General features: G+C 38.5%; 1 protein-coding gene across 2 annotated transcripts in view; it reads right to left on the reverse strand.

Annotated features, from left to right (window-relative positions):
* Window positions 1-22,772, reverse strand: part of LOC126095351 (stromal interaction molecule homolog) — a 128,567-nt gene that overhangs the window by 90,384 nt on the left and 15,411 nt on the right. For both annotated transcript variants that reach the window (XM_049910157.1, XM_049910158.1), the window contains exons 5-11: window positions 18,757-18,872; window positions 18,508-18,677; window positions 18,272-18,424; window positions 18,017-18,184; window positions 17,833-17,933; window positions 17,576-17,748; window positions 8,568-8,633 (exon numbers count right to left, since the gene is read on the reverse strand). In XM_049910157.1, the coding sequence (XP_049766114.1) occupies window positions 8,568-8,633; window positions 17,576-17,748; window positions 17,833-17,933; window positions 18,017-18,184; window positions 18,272-18,424; window positions 18,508-18,677; window positions 18,757-18,872 (947 nt within the window). The remainder of the gene's footprint in view (window positions 1-8,567; window positions 8,634-17,575; window positions 17,749-17,832; window positions 17,934-18,016; window positions 18,185-18,271; window positions 18,425-18,507; window positions 18,678-18,756; window positions 18,873-22,772) is intronic.

Genomic DNA, 22,772 nt, shown 5'->3' on the forward strand with positions numbered 1-22,772 from the left:
CTTTACCAGGTAGCCATTGCTATGTGTCAGGTGCTCCGTCCGTATTTATACGGGTACCCTTCCTTTTTCGCGTGCTTCGTCTGGTTTGAATCGATTGCTTATTTTGCTTTGATCTGATAAGTGCCGTTTTCTTTGTTATAGGTGTTTACGTCACTCTAAGCTGAAAATGCATTACTGTACGGTGTCATGCATTGTTTGTCGCATTCTGATAGTGCGTATTTACAGCCTGTCGCCGCTCGCGGCATGACTTGCTTTATGCGCGCTGCCACCGCTTAAAAAACAAAAAGAGGAATCGCCTCATTAGCGAAACAATGGCAAGAGACTGCTATTTGTTGTTACTTACACTGCTGCTTTCTTTGATAATGATCAACAAGAACCAAATAATAGACTGCGTATGATAGAACATGTTCTGAACGAGAGTTAGGCGCAAATTTTTCTCCGTTTGAAAATCTTTGCGGCCGCTTATTTAGTACATCAAATTCTGCACAGAAATTAGTCATCTTACATTTAAAATCTAGTCAGTTGCCGTGCTTCATTTCTGACTATATCACTACTAGGCATAAGAATAATACGAATATAAACATGACACGATACGTATATTCTTCCGCGTTTGCTGTTGCTTCACTCTAGTTTCGTAGTTTATTAGGCAGACAGGATTTAAATGAGATAGCAGCAAACACGAAAGAATACTTGGCAAAATGTTTATTTTCGTATTATTCTTATGGTGAAGAGAATACTGCATGTGATTCACATTTCATCAGGTTCCTATTAGCAATCATCTCTTCTCACAGGTAGGAAAAAACTCGGAACATAGAGTTGGCCATATTCACAAACATCCCTAACAGTCTTGCCAGTCGGATTTTCGTAGTACATTGAAATTCTGCTACATTCGAAGATGAACAATACGGAATTTGTATTTACTTCATTGGATAATGTATGAAAATGCAGTGGCCGAAACAAGGGGCGGAGAAAAAAAGTTTTGGTGCCAGTATTTATCTTTGTGCCCACAAAGCATGCTTGTGTAGCGCTACATATATTCGACGGCAGAAGTTAGTTGTGGCGGCACCTACCAACATTTTTCAGAACCTCCGCTTGCTTTGCACTCGATTCTAAGCCGCAGGCGGTTTTTTGGATTACAAAAACCGGAAAAAAAGTGCGGCTTAGATTCGAGTAAATACGGTATTCCAAGTCAACATTGTCAAAAGCTTTCTCCAAGTCTACAAATGCTAGAAACGTAGGTTTGCCTTTCCTTAATCTAGCTTTTAAGATAAGTTGTAGGGTCAGTATTTGCTCACGTGTTCCGATATTTCTACGAAACCCAAACTGATCTTCCCCGAGGTTGGCTTCTACTAGTTTTTCCATTCGTCTGTAAAGAATTCGTGTTAGTCTTTTGCAGCTGTGGCTTATTAAACTGATTGTTTGGTAATTTTCACATCTGTCAACACCTGCTTTCTTTGGGATTGGAATTATGATATTCTTCTTGAAGTCTGAGGGTATTTCCCCTGTTTCATACATCTTGCTCACCAGGTGGTAGAGTTTTGTCAGGACTGGCTCTCCCAAGGCCGTCAGTAGTTCCAATGGAATGCTGTCTACTCCCGGGGCCTTGTTTCGACTCAAGTCTTTCAGTGCTCTGTCAAACCCTTCACGCAGTATCGGTTCTCCCATTTCATCTTCCTCTACATTCCTCTTCCATTTCCATAATATTGTCCTCAAGTACATCACCTTTGTCTAGACCCTCTATATACTCCTTCCACCTTTCTACTTTCCTTTCTTTGCTTATCTTTTATTAAACCAAAAATATGAAGATCACCATGTAGCTAGATCAAGACCATATGGTGTGTGCTCAAAACCAAGATTTTGAATGCACTGGACTGTTTTACAAACTGCATGAAGGCGGGCATCATCCTGAAGCAAAATCACGTGTTTTGAAAGCATTCATCACCACCACTTCCTTTCATTTTGGGTTTCAGACCTCCCAGTAGCTGACATTATTTGCTGTTTGAGCTCAAGGAGTGAACGGATCATCAGTAGACTATTCATATCCCAGAACACTCAACAAATCAGCAGAAATTTAGCTTTTGAACTTTTCTGCTGGAGGCAAATGTGGATGTTTCTGTGCCATGCTCTGCCATTCATTCAGATGTTCATAGTGGTTCTTCAATAGTGACTGGATGTCATCACCATCACCTTCGAAATGCCTTATATGGGATGTGATTCTTCATGTTCTCATGGCATACTAATCGACCCATAAAATTATGGGAATTCACCATAAACATACTTGGACTGTTGCTAATATTTCAGCTGTGAACTGTCCAGAAAGCCTGAGGGCATGTCTGACAGACCACCAGTAAAGGACTGGTGGGTGGGAGTGCTTTACCGTCAGTCTACTTGACTTGCTCCAAAGATGGTGAGAAATGTATGTATCCCTCAGCTGTCCCAGTTCCGTGTCAACTCATTGAATGATGTACCTGTGGGTGCGGGTTTTCTTAATTATATATGGTGTGTGAATGTGAGAGAGTATCACAATGGAGCACTAAAAGAAACAACAAAAGGACAAATCTCCATTATTTGACGGGATACAATTGAGTTCCTCAGCGATTGTGGAGAAAAGACTTAAGTGGATTGCGAGTTTCTTCACCAATATTATGCTGTCTGGCAACCTTACAAAAGAACAAAAATCATAGCTATAGTGAAGTCTGCTAACCCAGCGAATCAAGCTGTTAGCTACCATCCAGCCGCCCTATTGAGCTGCTGCTGCAAGCTTTTGAAGAGACTTGTTCCTAATAGAAACAATCCAAAGATCTATGAAGTTATTCCCATTGAACAAGCAGAATACAGATATAACAGGAGCTGTACAGACCATGTACTTGGGTTCACCACAGACACAGAAGCTGGTTTCCAGTGAGACGAAGTAAAACATCAATGGCTTTTGTCGACCTCAAAGCTGCTTATGATACAGTGTGGAAACAAGGACTCCTGTACAAACACTATGCGTCATACGCTGCCAAACCATAATTAGGCTCATAAAGATGTTACCTGAGTGATATTTGCAAGTGGTCCTCGGCTACTGACTGAGCAGACAGAAGAAACCTACCGTATTTACTCAAATCTAAGCCGCACTCGAATCTAAGCCGCACTCAAATCTAAGCCGCACTCGAATCTAAGCCGCACTCGAATCTAAGCCGCACTCGAATCTAAGCCGCACTCGAATCTAAGCCGCACTCGAATCTAAGCCGCACTCGAATCTAAGCCGCACCTGAAAAATGAGACTCTAAATAAAGGAAAAAACTATTTCCCGAATCTAAGCCGCACCTGAAATTTGAGACTCGAAATTCAAGGGGAGAGAGAAGTTTTAGGCCGCACCTCCAAATCGAAACAAAGTTGGTCCATTGTAATATGAGACACAATTTAGGTCGAATGAAAGACGATACAGCTACAGTAGTTTGGTTCGAGTCATAAGCTTAGCAGTTAAGCTTTACCAGGTAGCCATTGCTATGCGTCAGGCGCTCCGTCCGTATTTATATGGGTACCCTTCCTTTTTCACGTGCTTCGTCTGGTTTGAATCGATTGCTTATTTTGCTTTGATCTGATAAGTGCCGTTTTCTTTGTTATAGGTGTTTACGTCACTCTAAGCTGAAAATGCATTACTGTACTGTGTCATGCATTGTTTGTCGCATTCTGATAGTGCGTATTTACAGCCTGTCGCCGCTCGCGGCATGACTTGCTTTATGCGCGCTGCCACCGCTTAAAAAACAAAAAGAGGAATCGCCTCATTAGCGAAACAATGGCAAGAGACTGCTATTTGTTGTTACTTACACTGCTGCTTTCTTTGATAATGATCAACAAGAACCAAATAATAGACTGCGTGTGATAGAACATGTTCTGAACGAGAGTTAGGTGCAAATTTTTCTCCATTTGAAAATCTTTGCGGCCGCTTCTTTAGTACATCAAATTCTGCACAGAAATTAGTCATCTTACATTTAAAATCTAGTCAGTTGCCGTGCTTCATTTCTGACTATATCACTATTAGGCATAAGAATAATACGAATATAAACATGACACGATACGTATATTCTTCCGCGTTTGCTGTTGTCTCACTCTAGTTTCGTAGTTTATTAGGCAGACAGGATTTAAATGAGATAGCAGCAAACACGAAAGAATACATGGCAAAATGTTTATATTCATATTATTCTTGTGGTGAAGAGAATACTGCATGTGATTCACATTTCATCAGGTTCCTATTAGCAACCATCTCTTCTCACAGGCAGGAAAAAACTCGGAACATAGAGTTGGCCATATTCACAAACATCCCTAACAGTCTTGCCAGTCGGATTTTCGTAGTACATTGAAATTCTGCTACATTCAAAGATGAACAATACGGAATTTGTATTTACTTCGTTGGATAATGTATGAAAATGAAGTGGTCGAAACTTGGGGCGGAGAAAAAAAAAAAAAAAAAAAAAAAAAAAAAAAAGGTTTTGGCGCCAGTATTTATCTTTGTGCCCACAAAGCATGCTTGTGTAGCGCTACATATATTCGACGGCAGAAGTTAGTTGTGGCGGCACCTACCAACATTTTTTCAGAACTTCCACTTGCTTTGCACTCGATTCTAAGCCGCAGGCGGTTTTTTGGATTACAGAAACCGGAAAAAAAGTGCGGCTTAGATTCAAGTAAATACAGTAATAATGGCCTTCCCCAGGGTTCAGTTTTGGCACTAGTTTTGACCAATTTATATATATCTCATCTGCCTGAAACAGAGTTGAGGAAATTCATTTATGTGGATGATCTGGGCCCTCAACAGAGAATTCCTGAACCTGGTGAAGAGAGATCCCTGCAGATGTAAGTAAAATGCCTGTGATTACTTCAAAAACTGGAGATTAATAGCAAATTCAATGAAGGTTGAAGCTAGCCGCTTTCATCTTAACAACAGAATGGCCAATGTAAAGCTAAAAGTCACCATCCTTAATGGTCAAGTCCTCCACCACCAAGACTTCCAAAAATATTTAGGAGTAATTCTTGATAGGTCCTTGTCCTGCAAGAAACACACAGAAAACATTGCAGCAAAGCTGAGATTACACAATACTGTCATACAGAGGCTGAATGATACCTCATGGAGGCCACACGGTAAGTAGTTGATTTCAACAAGAGCAGGAAGTGGTCAGAAATGTGGAACAGCACTGCCCATGAGGAATATCAGACCTCATAGGACCTGGTTCAAGACTAGCTGGCATGTAATTACCACACTGTCTTTGGAAGACTATTAACAAGATTCATACAGGCCATAGCATCTGTGAAGAAAGCCTCCACTGTTGGGAAAGTCATCTCTATGTAACTGTGGCAATCATCATCAGACCATCAAACATGTCTTAATAAACCTGTCCATTTTTTAAGCAGATACCCTACTTCAATACATTTCATCATCGATAGATATACTTCTACCTTTAAAGAAAGTTATCCACTTGTGAATTTTTCATTCACTAAAACAGCTATCACTACACTGCAGCTGCAGTCTGAATAATATCCACAAACTTAGTTCCTTCGAAATACAGAAAATGAATCACTTCCCTCATTTCTTCCTTGGTGCATACCAAAAAGGGAGATCCATAATATGAGGTTTGACTGAAAAGTAATGCCTCCACCTTCGTAACTCTTCAACAGTTGGCAGCATTGATATGCAGCAGGTAGTGGCTTGTTCCGTAGCCTATTCTCTACAGCTCCAGTTGGCAGGAAGCCTTACACTTTTACAGAGTAAAGTATGGAAAGCTGCGCAGACGGTCGTCAATGCGATTTAAGCAACATAAAGTCACTCAATTCTTGACAGCAGAAGGTGTCATGCCAAAGGAGATCCAACAGAGAATGAAAGCAATTTATGGTGATTGTGTTGCTGTGAGTACTGTGCGTCATTGGGAGAGTACGTTTAAAGATGTTTAGGCGGAAACATCTGACCAGCATGACAAACCACGAGTTGGACATGCTGTGACAGCAACCACCGAGTTTCGCAAGCAAAATGTTGACAGATTGATTCAGGGTTATCGTCGTATAACTTGGAGAGAAATTGCAAGCACAATCGGAATTTCATAAGAACGTGTAGGTCACATTATTGCTTTGCTTGGCTATCAGAAGATCTATGCACCACAGCAGAACTTCAGAGACTGAATCTCACCACCGTACAGTCCAGATTTAGAGCACCGTCTGACTCCCATCTGTTCCCGATAATGAAAGTCGATCTGTGGGGACATCACTATGCTTCCAACAAAAACGTTGCGAGAACTGCGAGACTGTGGTTGTGGAAACAGAGTGTCGACTTCTTCTGTGATGGCTTCATAAAACTTGTTAATCGTTGGCAGAAATGTACCCATTGGCTGGTGATTATGTGGAAAAAGTGAATATTGGTAATTAAAGACCACATTCTAAGAATTATTTCTGCGTTTGATTTATCAAACTATTCGCATCTAAACCCAATTAAAAAAAGGTGGAGGCATTACTTTTCATTCAACCATCGCAAAATGCACAGAAATCACTAAGAATAGAGCTATTCCACTAACCCTACCAAGCTAACGCACAAGAACAGCCAAGTTAAAGCATGCCAATACTGAATAAGTGCTGTCAACCTACTGATCAGAGACAGAGAGAAGCCTATCCCTACTGACTTGTCATAGCATGAGGGGGCTACAAAAAGTTAAGTTACATTTGTTGATCCACCCTACGACCACTGTGCAGCAAAAGTGGCACTTTGTCAGAAGTGAGTACATGTTCTGGGATCCTGCAGACAGCCCAGCTGTGATAGTAACATCTGCATCACAGTGTGTAAGTGAAATGGCACAGCAATTGCAAATGTAATCCGAAGTTGAAGTATGGGGGACTGTACTGTTCTTGTGGACAATACATCTAAACGGTACAGGAATTCCCAATGAAATTCTGACAGTATAAGGATGAAATGCAATGTCATGTCCATCCATTGTGAACTGGTGCCAAAAATATGATCACGGCTGCACAGACAGGGGTGATGCTGATCGAGAAGGAAGGCCACCGATATCTAACACAAATGACTATGTCCAGACAGCTGAGGAACTGATTAACAGCAGCCACAGAATTTTCCAAAGATGACAGTTGCACAAAAGTTATTAAATGGCTCCTTTACCAAGGAGCAGATTTCTATCTGCGAGGAATTCAATGATTGGTAAACCATTCCGACCAAAAAGATTTTATTCACTCCAACCGTCATTTACAGAGGTTTTATGACTACATTGAAGAATAGGGTCATGTAGCTGGGGCACTTTAAAATAAAGTGCAACTTTTAAAGTTACTTGGCCTGCTAGAATAATGCTTATCTTACCTTTTGAAGTCCCTTTGTGTAATAAAATTAGATTCAATTAACAGGATATTCATAATGAGACTTGCCATTTTTTAGGAATGTATTATCATAGTTCTCACGAGATGATATACACGATATGTGGGACAATATAGTAGCCATGCTATTACTTCCCTAAAGAGTTTGTACTTCAAGATGAAGACACCTTTGTTTTGACAGTCTCATTACTACTATGTATTGTATTATACTGAGTGGACAAAAGTCATACGAACAACATGGATGCAACATTCGTCATCAGATGCTGAAGCCTTTGCATTGCTACTGTCTCTGTACAGTCCAGGTAGAAATGGGTTGCTGAATCACTGTATTCACACCGGTGGCAATCTGACTCTCAGTAGATATGGTTCTGTGGAGGTGATGTGCCATGTATTTGTGTGATCTTTTGTGCAGAGGTTTGTGTGTGTCTCATAATGGCTTTGCAATAATGAAGACGCACAAAAGACACCTGACTGTGGAAACTTAATTTTTGTGTTATCTCTGATATGTTACAACAGATGCACCTTGCACTAATTATTATCCCATACTCTAAGTTGGTTAATTCATAATGTTCTGGTATGTTCACTATATGTATGTCTGTAACAGACTGCTTCGATATTGTGTATTAACTTGCACCAAACACAGTATCTAGCCACAACATTTGGGCATTTTACATAGCCCACTTCCTTCAAAATGTGACAACATTTCTCACAATTTTTGGCCACTTGGTTTACTTGTACCCTTTTAAATTATTGAAACAAATTTTGAACAATATGAAATTCTCCAAGCAACTTCTTCCTATTTGAAACTTATGTGGCCATTATGCAACTTTCGAAATACGATGGTATAGTTGTCCGAGATCACACAATTATTATGTGCAAAAATGAATAGTTCATACAGCTGTTTAAGATACAATGTTTCCATGCTTACCAGCTAGAAATGAAATCTTTCAGTTTTTCATAATTGAGTACAATCATGATCACCACCACTACCACCACCACCACAGGTGAAACACACTTCTGTGCTTGGTAATGATCACTATCAAAAGGCAGGTTACCACAATCAAATTAAGTGGCTTAGCCTATCAACTGAAGAATTTGACAAACTGAAGCATTTTTTGGTCCAGCTTATAACAGCTATATATGTATGCTTGCAACACACATTTAAATGACCAATAATGACGAACTGTCCAGTAATTCTCCTTTGTAAATGTACTTACCCGCAGATGGTGAGTACAAGGAACTAGAGTCGTCATCCAAATCATCGTGGCTGCTACCCATGCGACCTGAAATTGAATAGAACTAACAGATCAAGGAACAAACCTTTAGAAAAGTCATGTTAAAAATTCATTTACATTTTAATTAATGTTCACTTCATGAGACAATGCCTAATGTTGCAGAGAAGATAAAATTATGCAGTGAAACAACAAAAATTATATGAAACAACTGTCATAGTTTCCACAAACTGAATGTTGCTGAAATAGTTTCACCAGAAATTATTCATGATGAAAAATCAAGTGAATTAAAATACAGAAGCTTTCCCACTACTCCGCTGCTATCAGATAAAATTTTTGGAGTGTCAGAATACAAATGCCAGTACCTAAATATGACATATAAGCTCCAATTGCTATCTTGACTAAGCGCATGACTTAAATAGTTGGATGGATCATTACTGCACATTTCTACTATGAAATATGTACTGCTTATAAAAAGTTATGGCTTTATACTTTACAGATTTGGAGAAATAGATTGAGCTTTCCTTCAGACATATGGGAAAGTGCAGATTTCACGGTAGGATAGAGCCCTGTGTAATGGCTGAGTATTCTTACATATAATATTTCTGTTTGAAATTATTTATTTTAGTATATTTTATTCTTTCATTTGAAGTATGGCTGGTTACCAATGGAAGATGCAGGTTAATATCTAGATGTTCAAAGATTAATAAAATTACATCACCGACTACCAACAAAGAGGTATAGAGCAACAGTATTAACTGAACGCATTCATTGTGAGCAGTGGCGCAGTGAGGCAGTGAAAAAAAATATAATGATTTGATTAATATTCTTGCTCAGCACAAGAGAAATGGATTGGGAAATGAAGTTGCCTGTCCACATTGGGAATGGTAATGAAATCTGGAATAATCTGAGTGTGAAAGTTTTTGTAGTACTTTGCGAGGCACATTTTATTGCGTATTTTATGAATCTTGGCTGGGTGCTTGACAACAAATGAACAAATAAAATACCATTCTTTAATAGTTATGAAGCAATTGTGGATGTGACATGGAGCAGTAGGGAGAGGACTACTACTACTACTACTACTACTACTACTACTACTATGATGATGTTACAGCAACAGAAACTACTACTATTACTGCAAGTGCACAAAAGAGAAGACTAATAGTCATACATTGCTCTGACAGAACACAGCCTGCAACTGTCTTTAGAGAAGCAGTCCCACCACAACACAAAATTTACACTACGTACGAGGGTAATCCCAAAAGTAAGGTCACATATTTTTTATAAGAACACTGACCTGTTTATTTATACAATGGTTTGCATCAGTTTACAGCTTGAACATTCCGCTATTTTTTGACATCACCACCATTTCTGTTGATGCATTTTTGTAGACGCTGTGGCAGTTTTCGTATGCCCATGTCATACCAGCTCGCTGCCATGCTGTTCAGAAAGTCTTTCACATCGTCAATGGAGCTGAATCGCTTTACGGCCAAATCTTCTTTTAACCTAGGGAACAGGTGACAGTCACTGAGCACCAAGTCAGGACTAAAGGATGGGTGGGTGATTATGTTCCACTGAAACTGTTTCAGGAGAGCTACTGTTTGCCGGACGATAAGTGGGCGAGCATTGTCAGGGAGAATGTGTACGCCCTTGCTCAACATTCCTCTTCTCCAGTTCTGAATTGCCTGTTTGAGTTTTTTCATAGTCTCACAGTACCTGTCAGTGTTAATTGTGGTCCCAGCGATTCAGCTCCGACTACAAGGTGAAAGAAGAGGTTAATAACTTTCTGAACAGCATGGCGGCCAACTAGTATGACATGGGCATACAAAAACTGCCACAGTGTCTACAAAAATGCATCAGCAGAATTGGTGACATGTCGAAAAATAGCTAAATATTCAAGCTGTAAACTGATGTAAACCATTGTAGAAATAAACTGGTCAATGTACTCACAAAAAAAAAAAAAAAAAAAAAAAAAAAAATAGAAGACCTTACTTTTGGGATTACCCTCGTATCTTTCAAAATTCTCAATGCTGCTTTGTAATCCAATGGAATGACAATGCATAAAAGTGGATTATAAGGATGAATTCTAATAATTACAAACCAAGGGACATTTGTTTATCATTTGCAGTGTGAAGTAAAATGGAACCAGCATGCAAACTAGTGGCTACATGTTCTTATTCTTAAAAAACAGAAATGATATCCCAGATAAGAACTACAAAGCACTTATATGACATGTCAGCAATGTCTGTAACTGAGGATGGAGTTAGTCATGTAGTGAAATGAGGAGAGAATGAACATGAACGAAATGTGTGAATTGTGACTGTTTCAATAATTATTTTAGGCAATTTCATTTTGACAAACAAACACTTAATCATGTGTTAAAAGTTGTAGCACTTCAACACAACTTGATGGAAATAATTATACTTCTTTTCAGTGAAAGAGCATTCATGACTTAAAATTATTAATTTTCTGTTCAAATATGATAATGGTACAACCTTGGTGGAATACAAACAATGGAAGAAGAAAAGATAACAACTGGCTTGTTTAGCTGTTGCGGTTGGCTTCACTGTGACAGCACTGTAGCTTGATTGGTGGTGAAGGGCTGTGTCTTGTGAAGTTGCCCTGGAGGAAAGGTGACGTGAGGTGTGGAAGAGAGGGCTGGGGAAGGGTGGGTGACTACTGGAAGGGAGAGGCAGCAGGTGCAAGGGATAGTAATGCGGCACCAGTGAGCTTGTTCTGGCTGCAGACAGAGATAGTTGTTGTCAAGCATCTGCTACAGTCCATATGGCTGTAACAGGTAGTAAAAGAGCAGCAAAAGTCCAGCTGTGACCACAAAAGTAATTTTCAGGGTGTTATTTGACAGTAGTGTGTATGGCGCACATCATACCTCAGCATCAGACCTTTTCTAATGTTTTTAGCTCCACGATGATTTGTGCTTTCAGTCCACGTGTGCTATCAATTTGCAGAATGTATAGTGTATTTTTGCAGTGTGTACATCGCTCATCCATCAATCCGACGGGAAACATGCTGAAGTTAGTGGGTCAGTGATGCATTCATTCAGCAAGTCGATCAGAAAGTGGGTTGTGGAACTTGGAATTAAAGGGAACACAATGAAACTTCACATGAAAATGCACTTCGGCCTGCAAGCATTCCGCCAACGGCCATCAATGAACTAACAGAATATGACATCTTTATGACAGGGAACATACAGGGACAATGGTGGTTGACATGTGGATGTTAAGGCCAAGTAGTTGCAAGTCCTATTGAAGTTACAATGAAATAATTGCACATGTAAAGGGACTTTCTGGACATCCTTTATGTTGCAACACAACAGCCCTTTACACAAATGTTTTGATATTTTATCTCAAGAGTGTTTCAATAAAACGGTCAAAGACCAGTTTAATAATATAGAGTCTCTCTCTGTCTAACACTGAATCCTGGAATATGCTACTCAACACTGGAACTGTCAGAACTGTCAATGGAAAAACCGGACAAACAATTAGTTCAAACACATAGGGGGTGGCAATTTTAAGACTTGCTGTTCACAAAACTGAAATTCAACTGTAATTCTCCTTATCTTCTTTCTCTGATGTGAAGATGTTGCAGCTCATATCGCTAGATGTTACACTGCCCTAGTTAAATCTTTGACGCAAGTTAAAACGAACTCATTTCTAAAAATACCAAAAGCTAGCACAGCTGTAGTGTTGGGACAGAACTTTCTAAATAACTTTGATATCAATGAAAATAACACAGTCTGCAAGTAAAAACCTGCACACGATTTGTACTCATTTTCTTACAGATTTCAACTTAGAAAAAATAAAATAAAAAACAAATAAATAAAAAAACTCACATCAATCTTTTTTGTTTTCTTATTTAGCGTAAAATTTCTAATTAACTAAAATTTAGTATTCTTTTTTAAATTTAAAAACGGTCTTAAAATTAAGACTTATCAATTAAAGCTATACTGGGAAATAAATGAAAAAAAAAAAAAGTTAGTGACTGAGGAGAGTAGTGGTAGGCGCAGAAAGTAGTTTTGTGTAAGAGGAAGGCCACACGATCATGTGAAAATAGGTTATATTAGTTTATAGTGAAGAATATTGGTGAGATTGAGCATGGTTCACTGTTTCCATCTGTAGTACTACGAAGAAATATAAACAATCTGCTGGTGGATTAGACCATGTTTCAACAAGCTAACATGTCCAGGCTCTCTCTGGACATCTCACGACACAGTTTATATCCAGCATTCAAATGTTGCTGTGCTTGTGTTATTACTTCTGGAATACACTTCTGTTATAACTGTGGTGAATACACAGCAAAAATTCAACAAAGAGACATTAGTGAATTTTTGAAGAACATGTAAGTATTTCAAAATGAAACTCTGCGATCAAGATAAAACATGGACTCTGCATAAAGTGTGGACTCTGCATAAAGTGTGCAGAAGATCTCTGCTTGTGGTTTCAGGGTATGGAAAATTCATTTCATTTTAGCATTCCTATGCTATGGCGTGAATAGAACTGAACGCAACTTATGCTCAGTTCATTTGGAAGAATTTAAAACAAAAAATAAAAAGATAATATCTTAGCATAACCTTGACTCAGCTATTTGTCCAGTGTCCCATGGTTCTAAAGCACCAGTTCCACAGTCACTTTCTACTTTGGATGACATCCTGGGTGAAGCAGATCACTTAGACACATTAGCTTCCCAGAATGGATTCTATTCAGATTTTCTGTTGTTGAGAAAGCTCAACTTTTTCTCTAAGTCAGCTCAACAACCTAGTAAGAGACCTAGGTCTTTCAAAAGATGCAGCCTAATTGCTAGGATCAAGACTGAAAAACAAAAATCCAATTTTATCTGGGACCTCATTTTCATTGTAAAGGCATCAAGAGAGAATTTACTCTTGTATTTCTCTAAAGAGGGAAATCTGGTTAGTTGTAATGCTGTTCATGTGCTCATGAAGTGTTTTGAAATACAATTTGATTCACCAGAATGGAACATATTCAACAATTTTTTCAGTCTCAAAGCAGTCTTGCTGCATAATGGAAATGTATTTGCATCTCTTCCTATGGGACACACTGTTTATATGCAAGAGAACTATAATGACTTGACTACTATTGTTTAGAAAATGGTTTGTGGAGATTTGTAAATACTAACCATGTTGTTGGGTCAGCAGGGAGGTCATACAAAATATCCTTGCTTTCTTTGTTTATGGGTTAGTAGAGCCAAAAACTGGCTGGACACCACGAGAGAGTCTACAATCTGGTGAGAAAAATGTCATCAATATGACATTGGTTCCACCAAAAAGAGTTTTATCACCACTTCTTTACATTAAATTGGGGTTTATTACGCAGGTTGTCAAATCACTGCCAACAAATGGGGACTGCTTCAGATGTCTGTTACAAGTTCCCAAAACTTGTCAGAAGCCAAGTTAAAAGAGAAAGATTACATGTCATCAGCTTTTGCAGCTCATGCGTGACATGAGCATTGAACAGCAATGCAAAATAAAATTTATAAAAAATTTTCAGTGAAACACGTGGGTTTTCCATTTGAGATCACAGGATGTCGTAGGGTAGTGGGCTATTATTAAGCATGATAATTCCTATCTAGGGCACAACAATAACTTCCAAAAGTTAGTAATGGTAAAAGAAATGTTGCACAACTAACACTACATTCCATGGTCTGAGTTTTAAAGGAAATTTTGAAGAGGAAATAAATGGAATGTTGTAGGTCTCAGTCTACTGACATTTTTCCCCAAAAATACGCATCTTCTGCCAGTGGAGCTGAATTCAGGAGAGAAAACAAATGTACGAATCTTCAGCTAGTCGTTTCTGAAGAACTTTTTACACAGATTTTTCATCCATGCATTTGAATGTTGTGCCTTCAAAAATCAGGAAACACTGTTGTTAATTGTACTGCCCACTTAAAGTATTGGGTAGTTATTTTGATTCATAACTGTTCAACTGCCATTTCCAACTAACAGAGATTGGTTGGAGATGGGCCCAGACATGCAATGCTTGATACTTCCACAGATGTGCTGAACAGCACTGACGTCTAGTGACCTGGTGATATTTTCCCGTGCTTCAAGTGTTCACTGGAATGTGTTCCTTAAGGTATCATGCTACTCTGTTTCTGCAACTTGCATTAAGCAATGGTATATACCAGGATGGTGAGATAGCTTTTGGCAACCTGTGGTGAAGTGGTCATGGCTGTTCACTACAACCAGCACTGGACACGCAAGTTGCATTGCCACTCATGTATCTGGTGCTACCATTCACAACAGTTACTGATGAACCCTTTTATCAACAAGTTTTTGCTCATAACCAAGTTTTATTCCAAATCTATGTATTCAGGACACACTCTTAATACAGTGACATATGAAAACTCAGTGTCTGCATATCTCAGTGGCAAAAGCGAAGCATGTGTTCGGCACACCTACCACATGGCAGTGAAAAATGTGCTAAATTGTGCGTTTGCCCATCCTATGGCAGACTGTCATACTGACAAACAGTACAACTCCTAAAAGGTCCCAGTCATGAATAATGAACTATTTGATTCGATGTGATTGCAGAAGTGTTCTCTTTCCCATAGCATATACAGCTAATTTAATTTCTCACTGCACTGCATACAAAAATAAAAATGTTATATTCAAAACCTTTTCTAACTTATCATAACTGGTTAAGTGAGAGTTTTCAAGCAAAAATTTTTGTGGTTGTAAATCCTTGTTCAACAGGCTAACAGGTGAGTGTATATATGTCACTGAAGATAAGTTCTAACCTCATTTCAGAAAATGAACCCAGTTCACAATTTCTCTGTGTTGAACAACAACTACTTAAGTGTTGATCTGAATTAGCATGACACACACTTGTTAATGCCAATACATTAGCCATTACATGATTATCATGCTTTCACCATAGATATTATTTGTACTTTGCTACACAGTGTTGTTATGGAAGCTTTTGTGTTGTAAAGATAAAAGAAAATAAGTGGACAAATTTCTCCAGGGCAACAAACATAGAAATAGAAATCCGCAAAGTGATTGAAAGGAAACCATATAATTCTCAGCTTGAATACGGAACGCCACCCATCATAGTGGCTCAGAATGCTATGAAAATAAGTCATACATTTAGATGCCGTGGCTTCAAAACTTAGTGTTACCACAATTATCCTGAAGACAAGTACTGCAGAGAATGCAACGTTTAACAGCTGATAATTCAGATCCACCAGTATTGGTCATTAGGTGCCATAACTGATCTGAGTGAGAACAAACTGTTGTTGACTGTGTCATTATGCTGCAACAGGCCTGCAGCCGTTTCCTAAGTATGCTGCAAACATACATTTTATGGATCAATGGCCGTGGATTTACATAACTTTCTGAGGGGACAGAAGTTTCAATAGCTCACAAGTTTTAAAACCATTGTTTGAAACAAAAAACGATGATCGTACGGCGTTATTGAGCAGGAGACTTCATGTGGGGTTGTTTGGCAGCCAAGAGCAAGCCTCTATTTGATGCCACTTAGCCAACGTGTGTGTCACTGATGATGAGAACACAGCACCCAACTCCCATGTGGATAAAATCTCTGACCCAGCTGGGAATTGAACCATGGGCACTATGATCTAGAGGCAGCAACACTAACGACATGGCCATGAGCTGCAGTCATAGCCATTGTTACTCAACAATGAAAAAAAATTAGAAATGGAGGGTATGGCAAAGGTATACATTTGTACTGACTGTTTAAGCATATGTCTTATCAAAGCGAAGGTTGGCTTGAACCTGATTTATTGTGCATGTTGCTTCCGGAGGTGTTATGCCTTTAGTTTCCCCCAATATTTGAAATGACGTACCCACCCAGATACGTGGATCTACAGTTCACATTGGACTCTGGTCCATTGTGCAGCTTGGTATTTTCCCTACTGGAAACACTGCCAGAGGTGAAACAAGTGATAAGTGACAATTAAAAAAAACCTAATTCTGACCTGGGATCAAACAAAGACCTTAGAGGTCCACACTGAGGCATGTAACCAGTGGTACAACATGATTCACTTCATGGGCAATAGACATAAATTTGCCGATTGACCTACAGGTGCTTACTATTTCTGTACACGCATGTAAGTTGTCACAGCAATTTCAGCACATTTCATCATTCAGTGCTTATAATTTTCTGGTTTTGTGTTCACTGACTCGTCAAGTATTTGGTAGTAATTGTTATTCAAGGCTAGAAAGCATTTTTGTAAGAGATGTTCAGTCGTTATTAGCTGCTGTCAAACACTGTATACTTAACTGTTCAGTGCAAACAGACCCAATTTTGTTTTCTTATTCTGCTGAAACTATTTTTCCATTAAGAATAAGTCACCTACAGGAATTATTAGCTGCAATCGTTATTCATACCACTGGAATTTTTCTCAACCCAACAGATCAATACAATTATTTTGAACTTCAGCAGAATGGGGATGTCAACGATCATTTCTTTAATATTTATTTCTTTTGATCCTGTATTTGCACAAAACTAAACCCATTAAAACAATTCTTTTCTAGTCTTAATAAGTTGTGATCTGGCAATTACAATTACCCTCAACTTTATCCGCAACATTTTGCTAGTGCAAGTTGAGTTTTGTTCACTCTGAAATAATCTATACTATGTGGACATTAAAGTTCATACTGTTTCAAATCCATTTTTTGTGTTAATCTAAGAACAACTGACTTATACAATTGTTTTAAGTATTGTGAACTGTGATCCATTATAGTTTCTTCATGGGTACAAATGTAAAAGTTAATCAACGACTTTGTATAACAAAATTTTCCAGAGCCCAAGTGTGTTCATGGCAGATCACACAATTAATGCAGGCACTGAAGTGAAATTTTTTTTTCACAAGTTCAAAGGATAATTGCAAACTCAAATGCTAACATAAGTTAGTAATAACTATACTGCGCTGTGCAGCTGAGAAAGACAAGACATCGGACATATACTTATGTGATTTTTGTTTGAGCTAAAACTCACCCCTTAGCCCACCACTGGATCCTCCTTTTCCATTTGCTGTTCCTCTATATAAAACATTTTCCAGGTACTGGAGACCACTATTATTGATAATATTAAAACCACATAGCAGCTCAATTTGCTTCCAACGGTGGACACGTTCTTTCAGCTCCTGTGTAACTTCATTTAAGGCAGTCCTGCACACAAGTGAGATAGAACAAATTTGCTAAGTGCCTTCTGTGAATAAATGTTTCATGATAAGACACACAACGTTACTTCACCTTGCTTCCACAATGCTTCTATCAACATCATCTATAGACTTCCCATGAGTTGATACAAAAGCTCCCACCAAACTTGATCTTTTCTTTCTAAGCTTCTCACACTGCACAGAAAATTGAGACAGAAAATTATCATCACTTCCTTCTTCACATTACAACACACAATGGTTAAAATTTTTCAACTTACTGCTTCTCTTGCTTGCTGAAGTTGCTTCTCTGCTGAAAGCTTTTTTTTAATATAAGCCTTATTTTCTATTTCATGAGTAAGTTGTAACCACTGCTGTAATCCTACTGGAGGTGACCAACAACGATCTTCTAATTCACCTTCTGCTCTCTGAAGCTCTCTGCGCAACATCTGGACAGGTAAAATATTTCATTTTTGTGAAATTTTCAACCGAAAACAAAGCTTCAGAAATGTCAGAGGAAAATCCCAACTACTGACCTCAATTTCAGCTTTCAGTTGTGAAACCTCAAGATCAGAATAAGATGTCCGCATCTCAGGATTATCACAACCTTGTTCTAGTAGTTGTTTTTCCAGATTCTGCTTCTCTGTCGTCACACAAGCCCGTTCGAACCTAGCTTGCTCAAGCTCTTTCTAAATAGTTAAGAGTTCAAAATTAAAACTTGGTTAATATGTCACCATACTCAAGACTTGAAAATTAGGGAATAAAAACATACCTGCAATTTATCCAATGCAAGTTCTGCCTTATGGAGACTCTCCATGTCTTTCATCATGCGTCTTAGATGTTTCTTAGAGTTCTTATTTTGATGATACGCATAATAACATCCAATAAGTGCTCCAAGTAAAAGAGTTATGAGGATGATGTCCTTTGTTCCATGGCTGTAATCTAGAAACAGATAGATATATTAAGTTATATGATTAGTACTACAAAGGGCTCTGTATTTCCACAACAAAAAAGTAAATACCTTTCGGTGGGCCAAACAGTACAACATCCATAGCTTTTAGTGCAATTTTCTGTTTGTGAATGGGATCTTTAATTCCCAGAACATTGCTTAAGTAATGCATGTTATTAGCTGCTAGTCTGCAAAACAGAAATTTGATGACAGTAATTTTGAGACTCAAATGATAACAGTTTCAATACTATACAAAGATTTCAACCTTATGTGTGCTTCTTCTGCATTGTTGTCTTACAGATGTAAAGAATGAGCTTACTGAACAGTTGAGATTGACATGCTTTAAAAATAAATTAAATGATAAATATATTCACATAAAGCATTATCATACTGCTGTCCACTTTAATGAACATCACATTTAGTTAACAGAAAATAAGAACAGTCTTACTCTCTGTGGCATATTTAGAAATGTTCTTTCAAATTCTAGTCAACAACATAATGTAGTGAATTAGAGCCACTTAAAATTAAGTGCTGTGGTAAAAGAGTAAAATGAGAACAAAGCAAAACAATCTACACAAATTGCAGATATGATGAAACTGATTAATTTGTGATGCAACATTATTGCATAAACAAGATTTTATACAAACTATGTAATAGTTTCTATAGTATCTGAATTGGTTTGAAATTAGTTGACTCATTAACAAAATTAGTGCCACTAAAACCAAAACAGTCATGCTGAATAAAGCGGCAGAACTGAGTAAGCAAAACAGAAATCTTTTTGTTCAAGCTATGTAACAAAAGATCAATAATAGCTGCACTATAAAAGTTATATAGGCAAGAAAACATACCTTTTAAGATAAACAACCTTGAATGCAGAAAACAAAGATCTATTATGAGATTATGACATTAGAGAGGTATCAGGACTAAACTAGCTGCATGGCTCTAAGGCACTGAGAAACAGCAATTTTACTGGATGTGACATTTTAAATGTGTGAAAGCGCATCAGTAATTATTCTGCTGGTGAAAGTACATTTGACTCTTTACATCTGGTACACCGTCGTTTTTCTGATGGGATCTCTACTATTCTGTAGGACAATTTGCAGTGACTGATGTTTGCAAGCATCCAATTTAATATTATATTGCTTCATTATAAGCACTGTATCAGTAGATAAAGCTGTTACTCTGATGCATATCACGATCCTGAATTCATAAGTTTCAAGTGTTATCACTGACTGAACAACAAAGGCACACACAACGTACAGTAACATTCCTAATGCCATTAGCAAATTCTGAAATTATCAAATTCGTGTAAAAGACGTTTGTATTCAGAAGGCTTCATTTATTCAAACCAATAGGAGAGAGCTTTTACTGTTGCCATTTAAGAAGTGCGAATGCAAAGATCTGCTCAGCTATGGATGTTAATAAGTCTTATGTCTGGGCTGCCGGCAGAAGCAATGCAAAAAAAGGTTCAAATGGCTCTGAGCACTATGGGACTTAACATCAGATATCATCAGTCCCCTAGACTTAGAATTACTTAAACATAACTAATCTAATGACATCATGCGCATCCATGCCTGATGCAGGATTCGAACCTGCGACCGTAGCACCAGCATCGTTACGGACTGAAGCGCCTAGAACCGCTCAGTCACAATGGCCGGCGAATAAATGCATATGAGGGTTTCCTGTGCCCTATGCTTAAGTGTTAATGGTCACTGGTTAGCAACTTATGGCATTGAATGGTGACAACAGGCTGCAATCTCATGTCACAGCCTCTTCATTACACAGGGTGGTGGCTCACTATGGTACAGCGAGAGGGGAGGGGGGGGGGGGGGGGGAGAGGGAAATGGCTACAGCATCATCCGTAATGAGTGCTCAAATCTAAGCTCACCAAATAAATGAAAAATGAATATCATAATCAACTGAATGTTTGTCCAGTGTTATTAAAACTACTGTATATATAAATACTACATTGTGAAGTCCTGGATGTAATAAAAGTAATTAAAAGAGTACAGCCATAAACACTCACTGGTGTAAGCAAACAGAGAACATTGATGGAATAACATTCAATTTTATTACCACACTTACACAAAGTACAAGATCTTTCATCAATGCAATTTCTCAATTTCAATCTAATTCCACACTTCTACTGCAATCAACTTTCAACTAATACCGCCCCCCCCCCCCCCACAAACACACCACTAATACACAGCAATGGCAATGGCAAAAAATAGGCCCAGTTCTTCTGTAAAGGTTTTCAATTATCCTAGATACATGATTTTCATGTAATGAGTTCAAACTGCAAATGGCACACTTCGCGGAGGGAGGGAGGGAGGGAGGGAGGGAGGGAGGGAGGGAGGGAGGGGGGGGGAACTGCCACAAGTCTTCAATACTTAGTAATAGTCAACTATTTGAAGAAGTCCTCGATGATTATGATGATGATCATTAGTGTTTTAGGGCGCACAACAGCGAGGTTATCAGCGCCCGTAAGTCCTCGAAGTTAAAGCTTCACATTAAATTTGGAATCAATAAACAAGCTGAAGTCTTACCAAATAAATTAAGTAGTTATAATGTGGACCACACGTGTTATAAGGATTATTATGGAAAGCAATAAAACATTTCTGCAACAAGATGCAAATTACAGAGTGAGTATCCAACACCAAATATCCAGTGCTGGAGATAAAGATGTGGAGCACAAATGGGTAAAATTCAAGGCATTGTTCAGTACACCTTAGACAAGTACGTTATGAGCAAGGTTCTGGGATGCGAAAGGGTCATCATGGATCTACCTGTGTCAGCAAAAATAGCATCACAGATATAAGAGAAGTCAACACGTGGGGGGGGGGGGGGGGGGGGGGGGAGATTGGACAAATCAAAAATGAGTACAAGGAAGAGCACAGACAGAAGTTTTCAATGTCTGAAAATAAAATATTGCCAAACTACCTGCCTAAAAACACTATGAAGTTTTGTTCAAAATCATCTATTTAAGTCAATCACTGACCACAATGACCAGAGAAATGGATGATGACAGACAGTGGGCTGAAATACTGAATCTGGTCTTCCAAAACAGTTCCAGCAGAGTAGATATTTAATATGCTCCCTCCTTTCAATCATTGCACGAACACCAAAGTGGCAAATATTGGGAGAAGTGATTACTGAACAGAAAAGCAATCACAACTTCATAGTAGTGGTAAGGTTCCTGGACCAGACAAGATACCCGTGTGATTCTACCTGGATTATGTGAAAGAGCAATTTATTCCAGGGTACTGAAGTAACAAAGCGTAACTATGTATTGCGGAAAAGTGCAGGTCATACACATTTTCAAGAAGTGCAAGGGAGCACCAGATGCCTATTTCACTGAAGTCTATCAGTTTTAGAATTAAAGATGTTTTGTTGTTGTTGTGGTCTTCAGTCCAGAGAATGGTTTGATGCAGCTCTCCATGCTACTCTATCCTGTGCAAACTTCATCTTCCAGTATCTACTGCAGCCTACATCCTTCTGAATCTGCTTAGTGTATTCATCTCTTGGTCTCCTTCTACGATTTTTACCCTCCACACTGCCCTCCAATACCAAATTGGTGATCCCTGGATGCCTCAGAACATGTCCTACCAACCGATCCCTTCTTCTAGTCAAGTTGTGCCACAAACTTCTCTTCTCCCCAATCCTATTCAATACTTCCTCATTAGTTATGTGATCTACCCATCTAATCTTCAGCATTCTTCAGTAGCACCACATTTCGAAAGCTTCTATTCTCTTCTTGTCTAAATTATTTATCGTCCACATTCCATTTCCGTACATGGCCACACTCCATACAAATACTTTCAGAAACGACTTCCTGACACTTAAATCTATACTCGATGTTAAATTTCTCTTCTTCAGAAACGCTTTCCTTGCCATTGCCAGTCTACATTTTACAGCCTCTCTACTTTGACCATCATCAGTTATTTTGCTCCCCAAATAGGAAAACTTGTCTACTACTTTAAGTGTCTCATTTTCTAATCTAATTCCCTCAGCATCACTCGACTTAATTTGACTACATTCCATTATCCTTGTTTTGCTTCTGTTGATGTTCATCTTATATCCTCCTTTCA

The sequence above is a fragment of the Schistocerca cancellata genome, chromosome 8, assembly GCF_023864275.1.
Source record: "Schistocerca cancellata isolate TAMUIC-IGC-003103 chromosome 8, iqSchCanc2.1, whole genome shotgun sequence".
NCBI lineage: Eukaryota > Metazoa > Arthropoda > Insecta > Orthoptera > Acrididae > Schistocerca > Schistocerca cancellata.